The sequence below is a fragment of the Fringilla coelebs genome, assembly GCF_963513975.1.
Source record: "Fringilla coelebs genome assembly, chromosome: 22".
Classification (NCBI taxonomy): domain Eukaryota; kingdom Metazoa; phylum Chordata; class Aves; order Passeriformes; family Fringillidae; genus Fringilla; species Fringilla coelebs.
The window spans coordinates 6,396,419-6,412,646 of NC_140048.1; the positions used below are offsets into that span (position 1 = coordinate 6,396,419).

The following is a 16,228-nucleotide window of genomic DNA, read 5'->3' on the forward strand; positions in this document are numbered from 1 at the left end:
TGAGTGTGTGAGCAATAAAGATGAAATGCAGTTTTCCCCCAGGCTCCCAGAGAACTGGATTATCACATTTCAGCAATTACTGCAAACACTGGATTTACAACAGGGCTCTGTGGAGCTCTGCTGTGTCCCTGTGCCTGCCTAGCTCAGCCTGCATCCCACTCTGCTTCCTTGGCTCACCTGCCAGAACAGTGCCACTGCCACTCTTCTGCACCAAATCTGAATTATTCAGTGAGCAGTTAACATGTGCAGTGTGAAACAGCTCTCTGCTACCTCTCTCCAAGGCTTGTTAGTCTTCATTTGTTTAACTGGCCAAGAGGTCTAAACTTACAAGTTTTTAGCATGATCCTATAGCACAGTTTATGTACTTCTTAATTAAGAAAAAGGGCAACACTTTTAAAAAATGTATTCCCTCCCATCCCCATAGCACTAAAGGAGACATCAGTATCTGCTGCAGGTGGGACACGATGAGCATCTAACAGCTCAGCATCTGCAGCTGTGCAGCACAGGAGTGGGAGTGAGCAAGGGGCCCATCACAGTCCATGGGTGAAGGCAAAGCCTCTGTAACCCTGGCAAGCAGCAGCCTGCCCAGAAGCCTGGCAGCCAGATTAATTTTCAGTTCCTGAGGTGCCAATTCCAACACACAGAAGGGAGTGCTGCATCTCCCTGCTCAGCTGTGCCAGTGTTTGAAAATCATCCATGTCTGAGAATCCACATTTTCCCTCCATTAGTCAGTACAAGTACAAACAGGGGGTTTTCTTCTTCTTTTTCCATTGACACAAAATCTGGTAGTATGCTGAAACTCTAACATGGGCAGCCTGAGTCCTGACAGTGACAAACCAACACACTCAGAGTCACAGCTGTGCCACAGCCTCTGCAGGAGGCTGGGACCTGCCATCACCCACATCTCAGAAAATATTTCAGCAGCTCTGCTGCTCCACATTCAGTGAACTGTAGACAGTCAGCAAGCAGATAATGAAAAACAATAAAAAAATGAAGTTCTACTGAGGTATTCCCCAGCAATCTGTGAAGAGACCACCCATGTCCTCATCCCCATCTTCTTTTCTGCCTGTGTCACTCAGCATGATCTCATATTTCTAGAGATCAGATAATCAAAAGAAAAATATGAGAACTAAATGTAGGAAACCACCACCTTGGGCATGCTTTCTTCATTCAGGCCCAAGTGTGAGTGGCCAAGAGAGGATCCATGCAAGAGGCTGCCAGTGCCCAGGTCTGGACCATGTCCAGCAGGAACGTGTCAATGCTGGCTTGGCAATTACAGCACCTATTACAAATATTAAAGCTCTTTGGGGTAAGGCAGCACCTAAAATCTTTTATCAAGAAAGCTTGAAATGTCTCAAAAATGTGAAACCCCTTCAGAAGAGAGAGGTGGAGGCCTTATGCAGCAGACCCCAGCCACAGCTGGCAGCACCACAGTCTCTGCCAACAGCCTAAGAACTTCCAGCAGAGACCCAGAAAACTGAATCATGCAGTTCCAGATGATTGGTTCTCATTTCTCATCCCTCTGACCAGTCTGCAGGGAGCAGGCACATCATGTCAATCATAAATGACAACACAAAATTGTTTAAGTAAGAAATTGGACATCATATAATTAATGGCTACAGTGCTGTGTAAATGCATGAGAAAGGCTGTGAGTCCCTGTGGCTGGTTTGAGTCCTGGCCTTTATGTTGAAAATATGAGACAGAAAAGATCAAGAACATTTCTGTGGGGATTTTTAATCAACATCTAACCTGACAGTAGGATTTGGAGGAAGATCATCCCATAAAACATAGACAGCATCACAGACTGATTGCATTTACTCCCCATTGACCAGACACTGCACAGAGAGAGCAGAGAGAGTCCCAGGAAGGTGCTGCATGTCTCCCCAAAAAAAGGGAAAGTCACCCATGTGCCTCAGTGAACTATAAAGCTAAACATATTACACATTGCTATAGGCAATATTACACATAGGCTATACCTATTTTTGAATATCAAACTCATTTAGCGGTGCTGTTGAAGTGAAAGCTTCTGAAGGAGATGCACAAAACACCTTCTGTTGCTCTGCTCCTGAATTCACCATGCAGCTGAACACAAGCAGTGTGCAGAGATAGGGAAGTGTCATCTATTCTTGGCCAGCTCCTTTCTGCTGCCTGCATAACCTTGAGCGCATGACTGAAGGATGCCCGTTAGTGCCTGGAGATGCTGCCATGAATCACAGACCCCTCTTCCTCCCACAGCCAAGGCACAGCATGTCCTTGTTGAGGAATACCAGTCTACCACAGCCACAGTGAGATGTCCCGCAGCACATTTTATAAATAGGCTTCTAAGAAATGTACTTCCCATCCTCTTGATAAAAAGTGATTACCAGAGCAAAGAAAATGACTAAACATTGATGCACACCCTGTGAATGTGAAGAGCCAGACCCGGGGGAACAGCTCAGAGATCCTACAGTGCTGCAGTGCAACCCATCAGGGAGATGCTGGCTGAGTGCCACAGCAGCCAGGGCCAGCAGCACTTCAAGGGAGCACATCACAACGAGAAAAAGTAATACAAAGCTCAAAAATGAAGAGGAGAGGTGACCTTTGGGGCCAGGAGCTCTTGAGGAGGACAAGCACAGCCTGGGCAGCCATGAGAGAACAGGATCGATGCAGTCACTCCTCTGTGTTCAGAGGAGCCACAATTCTCCTCTGTGAGGTGCAGTGCTGCTCCCACCACTGCAGCCAAGCATCTCCTCTTTCCTTGCACACAGCATTTTTATGCCACAGATGCAAACAGAGCTGAGAACACACAGATATTACAGAGGAGGGTGACATCTGCTGCGTCTTTCCTTTGATATTGTCCATGGTGAGGGGTCTGTCCTGCCCCAGTGACAGCAGCAGTGCCCTCATTTTTAATATGGAAGTGCAATTGCAAAACCAGGGAGAAACAGGAATTATTTTCCATGTTCTTCTAGAACAGATGTCACTTTCCTCAGACTTGTTTGTTTTCAAGACCATGGGAGTTTAAGCTTTAAAACAATATTTTTACAGTATGTGTCAAGTGCCACTTCATAATGAAAGGAAACAAATCACTTCCACTTTGTACACCATAGTAACCAGTCAAGAATGTGAACAGCTCCTCAAAGGTGGGGTCAGCAAACACCCCCCGGGCAAATTCCCACATGAGATCCTTCACACACCCCCACAGCCCCAGGGGAGCTGCCCAAACCCTGTGCAACTAAGAGGAAAATTTGGCTCGACTCCTCCTGGGACTTTGCTGTTCCCACAACAGCCAGAAGAAAAATCATTGAGTGACTTCAAATGCTCCCTGGAGACAAAATATCTCACTGGAGGAAAGCAGATCCAGTGCAGGGCCAGCTCCAAGGTTCACCCCAAACTCAAACACAGCCCCAGGGTTCTCCTCAAAGCAAGCACAGCCCAGGGCTGATATTTTCCCTACACCATGGCATGCTTGTGCAGCATTCACTCCTCTGGCTCCTGCCTTGCTTCAGGATGGAACAACACAACCAGAAACCTCCAGAAAGTCTCACTTGAGCCAACTCCACGTTTAGAGAACACATGAACTGGCATCAGCTCCATATTGCTAGAGAAAATATATAATCCCTCCAAACAGAGACATACAAGTAAGAAGACCCAATTCCTTTCCAGACAAACAAAATCCCCCAGACAGTAAAACACAAGATGCTGATCCCCCCTGGCAGCAGCTGAATGTGGCTGCAGCAGCTTGGCCAGGTGACCCCAGAGAGAGAACTCATTGTCATCCTACCTGCAGAAGCCAGTAGCACCTTCTGTGAAACGTGGGGATGATGGAGGAATGGACATAGCAGCCATACAGGCACTGGGGACACAAAAAGAGAGAAAGCAGAGTCAGGTTAGTGAAGGAACCATCCCGAGAGGCCGTGCTGGGGATGGGGCAGCAGCATCACCCACAAATGGAGGAGATTGTTCTGCCCTTGCTCTGGGGCTGGTGACACACAGCTGGTGACACACAGGTCACAGAAGCCCCTGCCTAACAGTGCCTGCCATGCTACCCCCACCCAAGGGTGCCCACCTGGAGTGGCCAGAGCCACAGGGGCTCCCGTGGTGCTCAGCACCTTGATACCGACAGGGCTGGTCTGGCTGCCTCTGAATCTTTGCTCCATCGTATTTTTATTTTTTTGGCAAATACAACACGTTCATCTCTTTTCCCATGGTTTATCTCCTGGGTATTTCAACTGAAAATGTTGTGTTTGTAAACTGGAGAAATTGCTGTCAGATATTTTAGACAGCAAAATGCCAAAATATAGTTCATTTCTTTTCTTCTTTTTTTTTTTATTTTTGTTGGTTTGTTTGTTTGTTTGGGGGTTTTTGTGTGGTTTTTGTTTTGTTTTGTTGTTTTTTTTGGTGGTTTTGGAGGTTTTTTTAAGTGAATTCTACTTCTCTGATTAACTGAAATCAGCAAAGCCGAGAAATTCTTTCTGCATGAAAAAACCCCGCATTTCCACTATGTTAGAACTTTTTGGTTGGAAACCAAGCCCAGTGCCAACCCAAACCCACAGAACTGGTTTTAATTGCAAAGATCCTGAGTGCAGAGGGGTGCCTGTGCTGCTGGACATGTGCACTCAGTGAGCACATGGGAGGCTGCAGCAGTCCCCCCTCCCCAGGATCACTGCTCACAAGGTCGGCCTGAATTAAACAGGATTTAAGGACTGGCTGCTATCACTGAGTTATTTTTAAAACAGAAATGACAAAGATTAATAATGTTTTTAAAATGTGTCAAGGGTACATTCTACACACTGAAATGCGGGGAGGAAAAACAGAGGAGGAAAAAAAGCCCTGCAGAAAATAATCCAAAGAAAAGCTTAACATTTAAATCCCTCCCGAGGGTTGGAGAACAGCTGCCCTGACAGTGACTCCTGCACATGGCACTGGGGGCTGCATGGAAAGGTCTGCAGTGTTCAGTTCTGCTGACTCAGAGCAGATCCCCCCACTCCAGAGAGCAGCTTGAGAGGTGCAGCATCTCCCAGTCCAGCCAGCTCCCCAGTGAGGATGGGAAAGCTGCTCTGGAGCCGCTGGAGCAGCCTCACAGCAGCCAGGGAGCACCTTGTGAGATTTGTATCAATCTATTCCAGCCCCCCCTGACTTGCTTCCCACCCCAATTTGCTGAGGAGTCGATGGAAACTCTGCCCTGATTAAAACAAAAGCCAAGGCTGGGCTCTGTGCAGCTCGTGGGGCACAGCAGGCGGGAGCTCTGCCCTCCCTCTCCAGAGCTGTCTCACAGATAATTCTAGAGCTGTCAATAATGAATCACACAAAAGCCTCCCACCTTCATGAAACTGCTTCTCAACATTTCAGCAGACCATTAAAAAAATCTTAACAGCTGACAGAATTCAAAAAGCACACAGAGCACAGAAGGGATTTCTTAAATTTTTCTTTTTTTTTTTTTTTTTTTTTTTTTTCCCCTGGATGGATGTTTTGAGGCTGGATGTCCTAACCTGGGCAGCTGGGATGAAGGATTCCCACACACTGAGCAAGCTCCTGGCCTTGGAGAGACAGCAGGGATTGTCCCCACAGGCACAGAGAGGTACCACAGCAGCAGAGAAACACTGCAGGGGTGAAACAGACCCTGGGAGCCCAGCACACAAAATGAGTGATGACAGCAATAAAAACGACATTAATTTCTGGGTAAAAATGCATAAGAAAAAGTTGAGGATAAAAATAGAAACCTGGGAAATCTGTGTGTCATTGTTTTGGAGGATTTTCAAGATTAATGGGTTAAGCTCTGTGGGTGACACAAAATCTGCAGCTCAGCACGTGGGGGTTGTGGGGAGGTGGGTGTAGGATATTCCTGCACTCAGATCTGCTGACCCCTGCCCTTTGGGATGGCCCAGGGCTGCTGAGCAACCAGCCAGCTCAACACCCCTCTGCACCTAATGAGGAGAGTGGAATTACCACCCTGCCCAGCCAGAGCAGACACACAACCAGGGCAGAAGTAATACCTTTAGCTAAAGCAGCCTTTAAAATAAATTCTTGCTCAAAACAGGCAAAGGGGGTTTCATTAGATGTGTTTTCTTTTATTTTTTTTTAATTATTTTTTAGTGGGAAGGTAAAAGCTGCAGAGGCCTGTGTGTCTGTGGAGATGTTAATGCCAGGCTGGGCACTCAGCCAATGCATTAAGTGAAATCGAATTCCAGAAACCAGCTTTAATCAGCAGATTTTTAAGGTTAGAACGACTCTCTCCTCTGCAAGGCTTGCCAAGGTTAATTCTGTCCTGAGCAGGCTGAATTAATGGGCTGGACAGAGGAGAACATTTTTTTTCATGATTCTCTTTTAAGTTTACAAAATCTCCAGGAGAAGAGAAAAGGCATTTTGGAGCAGTCTGAGGGGGAACGCCGCCGCAGCAGCTCATTGACTGCTGTGTGCAGAACGCTGGCATCAGCCTGAGCCCAGAGGAGCCCCGAGCAGCCCCAGCCAAGGCACACCCAGCTGGGTGTGGGGGGCTGTGGGTGCCCATGGTGGTGGCCCTGTGCTCCCATCACCCATCAGGGAGTGTGTCCTTGTGCCTGGAGGTGACCCTGAAGGATGCCCCGAGCACACACCGTGTCCTGCCATCATGGGGGAATCCCTCCTGTGCAGCTCCCTGGGATGAGACCCCCACACTGCTGGGTGCCCATGGTGGTGCCCTGTGCTCCCATCACCCATCAGGGAGTGTGTCCTTGTGCCTGCAGGTGATGCTATGTGTGTGGCCAAGGATGCCCCGAGCACAAACCATGTCCTGCCATCATGGGGGATCCCTCCTGCACAGCTCCCCGGGATGAGACCCCCACACCTGCCCCACTGCAGGAACCAGCTGCAGGCGCCTTCTGAGCAGCCCCACACTGCTGCTGGAGGGTCTGGCTCTGCCAGCTCTGCTGCAGCTCATCCCTTTGCAATTCCAGGGGTAATTAAAGAGGAAAGGCCTTCTCTGGGCAGCAGGGAAGAGTGTGCAATTACAGCTGCCCGCCCTGCCATTTGTATGCAGTGCACATTTGGCATTACCAAACTTCTGAAAACTGGAGGAGGGGAAGGAATATAAAATCAAATTATTAGTGGATTTTTTTTATCCTGAGCTCCTTAAAGTGATTGTGGCTTATTTAAAAATAATACAATAATGCTGAGGTGTTCTTTCTTAACAAGCATACCTTGGGAATGGAAATAAGAAAGCAGGAGAATCAAAAATTCAAGATAGGGTTGGACAGGCTTTGAAATTCTTCTCCCTGGTGAGTTACACTAGTGGATATTTTAAAAACCCTAAAAACCGCCTAGATTTTGTTCAGATTTTCACACTGAATTCCCAATTCCCTTAATAAGAAGCTAAATCAATCTTTAGAGAACAAATCACGTAAGACCTATGGCTGTACATTATTAAAATATACTTGAGTAATTTTCTGGAGGTAAGGCTTCAGCTCTCAACACCCCAGCAGCCTTTGGACACCAGGAGCAGGATCTGTGCAGGTCACTGGGGGAAAAGGACTGTGCCCTCTGCTCCTGGCTCCGTGGTGGGATTGGGAACCCTGTGCCCAGCCCAGCAGCTGATCAGCTCCCTGGTACATCCCCCTGCTGCTGGGATCTCCCTGTCTCGGGACTTTTAGCTGGTCAGAGTAATTTTGAGATACGTTAGAAAGTTTTTTTTCTTAGCTCAGCAGTCGAAGAAGGAGTTTGAACTCTTCAGTTCTTGGTCTTAAGGTTGTTTATTGTATCTTATCTATAAAATTTTTTCTTCTGTTCAGCTGAGGTCTGCTCAGCAAGACAGTCAGAAGCACTCTGTTTGCTCCCAGGGCGGTGTTATCTTTTTATACTAAAAACTACGTGTACATTATTTACAATTACTTTTTAATCCTTATTACCTATGTTAGACAGTGAGCTTCTACTCTAACCTAAAAGTGCCAACATCACAGCAGAAGATGGAGGCCAAGAAGAAGGAGAAAGGCTGGATACACTTAGATTCTTCTATCTTGCTCCTTGAACTTCTATGCTAAAAACTCTAAAAAATCTATTTTTCACCCCGTGATAAATTCACTATCATTCTACTTAAACTTTTGTGGCTTGTAATTCTTCATGTAAGGATGGTAATTGTTTTTTCCAAGGGCTAAATCAAAGGCACGGGGGTGTTGGGCTCTGTGCCAAGGTCTCTGAGCCTCCTGGGCAGGGGCTTGAGGAATTTCCTGGGTTCTGACATCCCTCTGTAATTACTGATCATTCCAGAGCTTCCTCACCAGTTTCCATCAGGGAGCAGCACACTGCTGGCAGTAGCAGCACTACTGCCATGGATCAAACCTCCATGGAAAGCCATGAGAGGGGTTGGCTTTGTTCTTCTCATCATCCTGATGACAGGGTACAGGTCTCCTGAAGCAGAGGCTGTATCTGAGCCCAACCATGCTCTGCTCTCACCCTTGCCTGCTGTAAGCAGCACACACACCCAGACTGTCTGTAAGTCTTTGTGTTTGTCTCATATTGTCCTAATCCTAAGTGTCCACATTTTTATTACTCTAATTATATTACTGTTTTTATAACCATTTTATTACTATTAAACTTTTAAATTTTTAAAAACAAGTGATTGGAGTTTTTCAGAGAGGTGACAGGAGATTCTCAACATTCCCCTATGCAGACTGGCCCCAGTTCAGCTTTTTAAAGCAGCAAACAGGGAGGGGAAACCACGTCTGAACCCTGGGGAATCCCCAGGGCCACAAGGCTGCCGCCAGAGCTCTTGTTTTGACTTAAGCAGTGTCATGATATAGGAATGCATCCAAAATTTCCCATTACTGCTGCAAATCAAAACCAAAACACTGCTAACCGTGTTTTCTCACTCATCATCTTGGAGAAACACAGATATTAGACAGGTTTGGATTTTCCTCTGACGTTCATAAATAGTAACTTTGATTCAGCAAAGCACAAAACCACGTGCTCAGATCTCAGCCTGGGCTGAGACACGCTGCTGGCAAGGTTCGCCTTCTATCGATGTCAACAGAACTTAAGCAATTGCTTACAGTTTGCCAGGCTGGGCAAGGAGTGCCTGGTACTGACAGCAGATCCCAAAAACATTCTTAACATTTCTAGGCAGCTGCAAAACCCAGAGAACCTGACCCTTCACTTTTCAGCTGTGGCATCACAGCACAGCTCTGTGCAGCCCTGCTGTGCAGGCACTCAGCAAGGTGCAGGCGTTTTGGGTTTAATCCCGTCAGTTCTTCTCCTGACACATCTCAAACCCCCCCCTATGCCCTCAATGCCACTGGCAGCCATACCCAGGTAACAGCTCCTGGACTTGAGCCCAGGTTAATCAAGGGAGGAGAGGTTACACAGCCTAAGCATTGCAGGACCTCGTCGCTTCTGGTGGCTTTTGTTAACAAATATTGTTCTGTTCACCTCGGGACTCGTTAGAAAGCAATTTTTGAAATGTTCAATATTTAATGAAATATTTAAATGTTTAATGGGCTCTTTTCCAAACCATGTGTGGGTTGTGGGGTTCTGAAGTCTCTGCAAGGATTGCAAGGTTTTAAGTTTCTCACTGTTAGAAATGAATCCTCTAATGACATTGGCTTAACGACAGAAATCGGCGTGCATGGGGACTGCTTCCACAGGCAGCAACACCCATTGCCCAGCCCACTGCAGGATCATTGGTATGCATCCCCACACCCCCACTGCAGTGCCTGCCTCTTCATAAATGCATATTTCTTTATTAATACAGGGATACTTTAATCTTAGCCTAATTTTACCTTTAGGGAAGCTCTATCCCGAGGCTGCCAGGAGCTTAGACCCTCCAGATGCAGTGGTGTGATTTGTATTCAAAGCAGCAGGTCTATCTGTCAACATGTTTGTCTCCCTTCTCTGCCAGCTCTTATTTATAATCCCATTCAGATTAATGAATGACAGTAGTTCTCATCACAAGAAATTTGATTAATCAATTTAAGTGCTTAATCACCCTGGCCTGGGTGAAAAGCGTACTGGAGGGATGCTGCCTGGATAGGGGCAAAGTTGTGAGATGTAGGAGGAAAACATCATCACTTTCCCTCATGAGCAGCTTGAGCCAGGAATGTGCACTGGATCCTTGAACAGATTACAAGCTTTCCAAGAGCTCAAAATTTTCCTAGGGCCAGCAGTCATGGCCAATTAGTAATGAAATATCCACCTCCTCATCTGACACAGAAGGCTTCCTACTACTCACCTCACTCCCTGCTACCCATGTTGCTCAAAATGAACCCAAAAACTGTCAATCATAAAACCCCCTGCAGGGTGCTGATGAGGATAACACACCTGGGCATCCTGCAGCATCCCACTCCCCATTAGTCCTGCCCATTGCTTTCCTGTACCTCAAAGACTCTCACAGCCTGCCTGTGTCACCAGCCTGAATACTCCAGAATAATCTCCAGGGTTTTCTGGAGACCTGGGAGGTTTCAGATGAGGGGTAGGAGCCAGGCTGAGCAGAAATCACTGATTTGGAGGACAAAGGCTACACAGTGTGAGCACTACCTGTAGCTGCTCTTGCAGATACTGTGAATGACACGATAAACCCAAAAAAACCCTGCAACACAGTTCCAAACAGGCTGTGCTCAGCCAGGTGTGCAGAACATGGGAATTCTCAGTGGGAAGGATTCCCACATTCACCTCCACTACCTAAACTCAAAGGGACTCACCTCAGAGGGAGGTGACCCATTTGGAGCTGGGTACAAACAGGGCAGCACGAGCTCTGAGGACAGAGCATCTGATGACACCTGTGTGCAAGGGATCACTGAGATCAGATATCTGATAACACCTGTGTGCAAGGGATCACTGAGAGCAGATCTGGGTGACACCTGTGTGCAAGGGATCACTGGGAGCAGATATCTGATAACACCAGTGTGCAAGGGACCACTGAGAGCAGATATCTGATAACACCAGTGTGCAAGGGATCACTGAGAGCAGATCTGGGTTGTTGGGGAGGATGAAAGTTTGACAAGAAAGTTTAACAGATATGTATGCTTGGCAGAAAGATTTTTGAATGTAGAACCTGAGAATGAAATAGAGATGGAAGGAAGTTTTGATACAGGAGAAAAGGATTGCTGAGCCAGTCTTACTGGATAACTAATATGTTAGTTAGAAGGGGTTTTTATGGCTTAGAGCAAAGGATAAACCCACCCCAAACAAGAAGATGTTTTTACCAAGCAGGAAGATGGCACAGGCAAATAAGCCTGCTGATGTTGCAAGCAGAAAAAAGATCTCAGAATTTTCCACTGCAAGAAAACTGAAAAACATCTTCTAGCTTAAACTTAATCACTGACTTTTAATGATTGGAGAATAGTAACATAAATATGGTAATTATAGTAGTTATGATAGGCTATAGGTAAAAGTAATGGTATAGATTGGTTCTTCTGTATTAAGATGCAGCAAAGTATATAATGCAATGTAACCAAAATTAAAGGGTCTCCAGGCCTGCCTGCAGCTGGAGCTGACAGCTGTAGGCACAGCTCTGTCACCCATGAACCTGGGCTGCTGTAACTCTTGGATACAATAAACTGCATTTTGAAGAGCTGCCTGGAGTCCTGCAGCTCTCATTCAGGCTCTTTTTCTGGGTAACACATGCTCCACATGACAGCCAGGCTCCCATGCTTTCAGGTAAGGGAAGAGCATTCCCAACATCCCTGATGTGAATTATTAGGAAGAAAAATGGGACAAGAAACTGCTCTGACTCCACAGGCCCATGTTCCAAACCCACACTGCCCAGGTGGTTCTCCAGTGGGATACAAAACCCACAGGACAGGCATTACCTGGGTCCCTAAACACCATCAACCCTCACAGCCTCCTCAGCCTGTGCCACCCCACACCACCCTGTGCAAGAGCTTCCTGACTGTCACCACACAGGGAGAACTGAGAGCTGGAAAATCATGGAGTGTATTAATGTCACACTGAAATATGACACAATACACAGAAGTATTTTATATTTATTCTCTTTTAGAAATGTTAGAAAGACAATATAATGAGAACACTGCAAACAAGTCAAGCGTTTTCCTCCTAATCTGGCAATAAAAATGTCAAAGAAATGCCTAAAATCCTAATAGGAGAACAAAAAAAAATAATGGGGTGGGCTATAACAAGGATTTAACTGCAATTTTACTTGAAGGCTTTAATCATGTCTCCTACAACATCAATGGGAATTCAGATACAAAGCTGTATGAACCATTAATGTCTGTGTTGGTTGCCTCAGCTGCTGGGGGGCTGAGATGGAACAGATCAGGCAAAGGTTAATGAAGACAGGTTGGGGTCAAAATACCTTTATATCTGGGGAAACTTTGCACAAAAGAAGGATTACTGAGCTGGTCTTGGTGGAAACTTGACTAAGGTAGGAAAGGCTGTGTCAAGAGCTGCAGCACATCTCCAGCCCAGCTGCCTCCACTGTGGCCATCATGGGCAGACTGCACCCAAGTGGGAAACCTGGTTATTTATCTGTCTGATTCTCTTTTTTGGGAAAGAAAAAAAGACCATCACAGCATGGGGGTACCAGACAAAATGTGACAGTGCCCTGGGGAAATGCAGGCTGAGATGGTATTTCTGCAGACACTCAATAAAAACAGGCCACATCTGGAACAATCCAGGGCATGAGCAGAGCACATGAGGGATGTTTGTCTGACATGTTCACTGTCTGTCTGACACAGGCAAATAAGGACAAGTCTAAGAAATCCAACTCGCAGGAAATATATAAATATCTAAAAGAACTTTTGGGAGCTATTAATTATACATGCAGTTTTATCTTGGATTAATTTTGTGCTAGAATGGACAAGAAGCCTTTGCTGGGATCTTTTTTTGGCTGCCTCCCTTGGGCAAAATCAGCCTTGGAATTATCTGCAGACATCCCACACTGCAAAGGACTCAGGTTCTGGGTCCTGCTCTCTTTACCCCACTTGCTTACAATTAAGAGCAGCAGGTGTAGTCTCTCTGCAGTGAGAGACTCAATGACCAACACATTGAGTCCATCCCTGGCTTCAGGAAGGTGGCACAGTTGCACTGCAGCTCTGCACAGCCTGAGCAGAGAGCACAGGGCTGTGCAGTGGCTGAGTGCTCCAGACAGGGAGCTTCCAGTGGAAGCTGATATGGGAATCTTCCCTTCCCATTTCAGGAAGCCATTTAAAGGTCTTCAGTAGCTCCTGAATTCTGATAATTGAATCCAAGTGCATAGAAAACTCAGAAGGACCTGACTTTCAAACCTCCTTCCAGAGAATCCCTTTATTAAAAAGCATTTACACAACCTCAACCAAATTATTATGTATGCCAATACTAAATCTTCCCATTCTGATTTAAAATCCCTACAGGCTCACTATTGCTCACAAGCAATGGCAGGAGCTACAGGAAGCAGGCATTTAAGAATGTCTTTCTGGACAAGCTGTTGTAGAAATACTAAGTTCATACAGCTTACAACCAACTTATCAATATTTCATTTCTATCTCAAAAACCCAAACAGAAAAGCAGCAATTTCTCAAGACTAGGGCACCAAAATTTACTGAAGTTCACCACCAGCAAACAGCTGAGTGTTTCTGACGTTCGATAAGCAGTGAAAAGGTCAACATTTTACTTGCATTAATTTTTTATCAGAGAAGGGAAAGCTCATTTTCATGACAGATAACGAACATTGGGAGGGGTTTGCTATGTCAAAATACACAAAATTGGGGTACTCTCCATATGAGGTGTCTGAACTTCAGAGCCCTTCCTGGTGCCTACCTGAGGTGACATTATCACAGGGATTTACCTGAAGTGACATTATCACTGGGACTTTGCCTTCTGAAGAGCTCTGCAGGGCTATTTAACAGTTATGTCACTTGGACAGCTGAGGAAGGAAAATACAACTCTAAATACAAAAGCAAATATCTCCCATATGCCCTGAGACATTCTGGAGGGTAGAAACAGAGATGGCAAGCTAAGAGCAAATTTTCTTCTTGTAAAATAATGGTGATTTCTATCACTGGCATTCAAAGTACAGCTGTCCAAAGAGGATCTGTCTACACATTGGCAACAAGTTATTTGCATTTTTTCAGGAATGGCACTAGGAGGCAGTGGCATCAGGGACCCTGGGTCTGGAGCATCCCACTCCTCCTTCCTTTTGGGTCACTCTGCCTGGGGCACAAGGGCTACAGGGCTGCCCTGCCAAGAGCTGTCCCTGCACTCCTCTGGGTGGACTGTCCTCCAAGAAACACCTGGAGTCCTGCCAAGTACAGAACAGCAGCCAGCACCTGGCCCTGAGACCCTGGAGCTCACTGTGCCAGCACCCTGCTCCTGCAGCTCCCCAGCTGCAAGCACAGTGCCCAGACCCCCCTGTGATGGTGCAGACCCTTGGGATGTCACCTGCCACTTCCCCACACACAAACTGACCCAAAGGGATTGACTTTTGCTGTAAATGACTTGTCACCAGCATCTAATAACAGACCTGGGGGGCTTTGAGGATTAATTAGATGCAAGGTTTCACACAAATGAATCTTAATGGGATCTCACATATCCCCCTCCAACCTTTTGTACTCTTTAGCTAAGAAGCTGAAAATGCTCACAAAGGACATGAGTGGAATTGCAGGTTCTTTAGCAGGTCATGAGGGTTGAAAAGTCTCCCACAAATGCATCACTGGAGGTCACCCAGGCCTCACTGTGTGGAGAGTGATGGTGGCAGCAGGGCAGTGCCTGGCTCCAGCACAGCCTCCTCCAGCTGCAGGGTCCCACCATCCCACAGCCTCTGGTGGCAGTGCACAGAGAAGGGGACCTGGCAGTCACAGAGCATTGACAAATGAAAGTCAAGTGATTAGCTGGTATGTTCAACAGTTTTGCTTCTAAAGTGCTTTCTGCATATTTTCTCAATAAAAGCAAGACAGCGCTGATGAGCTATATGACAAAACAGAACGCTGAATCATTTTTAGTACATCACCTCTTCTCATGCAGAGGGAATCTTCTGTCTTCCCCATCACAGCCAATTAGAGCATTCACAACATTTCTTCAAGGCTGACAGTGATTAGAAAAGATCATGAGACTCGTAAGAGACAATTCCATGCTTTTTGTCATCAGGTCTGTTCTCTCCATCCTCTTGGTTTCCGGGTGTTTTACTGGCAATGGCACAGCAGAATTTTGCTCAACCCAAACAATTTTTTTCCTTGACTGCAAGTACAAAGTGCAGCTTTGCTGATGTCAACAGAAAAGATGGTTTTCCTTCAAAACAGCAGGGGTGTGTCTGGGGTGTGGAACAGCAGCTCTGAGCCCTGTCCCCTGCTCCTGTAGGAAACAGCATCCTGGAAATCCTCTGTCCTTCTGCAGAGAAGGACACAGCTGGCTCAGGAAAGAGAACTGCTGGAGAATGGTGCTGAGCAGGAACGGGAATGTCATTGAACACAAAATGACTATTTCAGCCTTTTTCAAGACTGAAACGATGAAATGCCATCCCTTTAAAGGAGTCCCCTCTTATAAAACCTGGACCCATACATGGAAACTTGAAACACTTCCTAAAACGTTCACTGGCTGAATGCAGCTCAAAAGGAGATCAGTGCTTTCATGGGTAACTCACAGCGTCCAGGGGTTCGCAGTGCTGACAAATCACAAGAAGATTCACAGTGACACATGCCAATTTAAACAGTGTTTGTTTCATTTTTGTAAGCAGAAGTTTTTCAGCATTTGGGAGAAAGGTGCAGACAGACACTCATGTGCTCCTTCGCTGCCAAGAGAAAATGCTTTGCTGAGACTGAGCACTGGCTGCAGCACAAAACTGAACAGCAAGATTTTCTCTTGTTACTGAAACCAAGTTGAAGATTCAAGGAAAAGCAGAAGAAAACAGAAAATTCTAGGCTGCTTGCTTCCCAACCTCCCACTGACACCACAAAACTGTCATTAGAAATGAGTCCCACGGGCAGGCAGAAATCTGTTCCCTCGGCCACACAATCCATCATCTCTATCCAATACGCTGCCTGTAGGTTTACAAATCACAAGGAATTTACCAAGTGGCTTTCATAAGGAAAAGTGGACAATAAATCATCATCACACCGAAGCCACTCATGTAACACACAGCTTCATTTTCATGCCAAATTTCATAATTGGTAGCTGTAAAAAAATAGAAACTCTTCAAAACTTCCTTATCTGAGCAGTCTTCAAAAATAATGATACACTATTAAGGATGGACATTAATTAAATTATTTACCTATTCCTTCTTCTCAAATTCCGTGCTAACCTGAAAGGGTAGGGACTCAGCCCTCACCAGAGCCAAGCCTGCATTTTGCCC

The 16,228-nt window shown here is 46.1% G+C and overlaps 1 protein-coding gene across 1 annotated transcript in view; it reads right to left on the reverse strand.

The window, feature by feature from the left end:
• Positions 1-16,228, reverse strand: part of CAMTA1 (calmodulin binding transcription activator 1) — a 225,276-nt gene that overhangs the window by 107,330 nt on the left and 101,718 nt on the right. Inside the window, exon 5 of the mRNA XM_084220356.1 lies at positions 3,764-3,835. Coding sequence (XP_084076482.1) covers positions 3,764-3,835 — 72 coding nt within the window. The remainder of the gene's footprint in view (positions 1-3,763; positions 3,836-16,228) is intronic.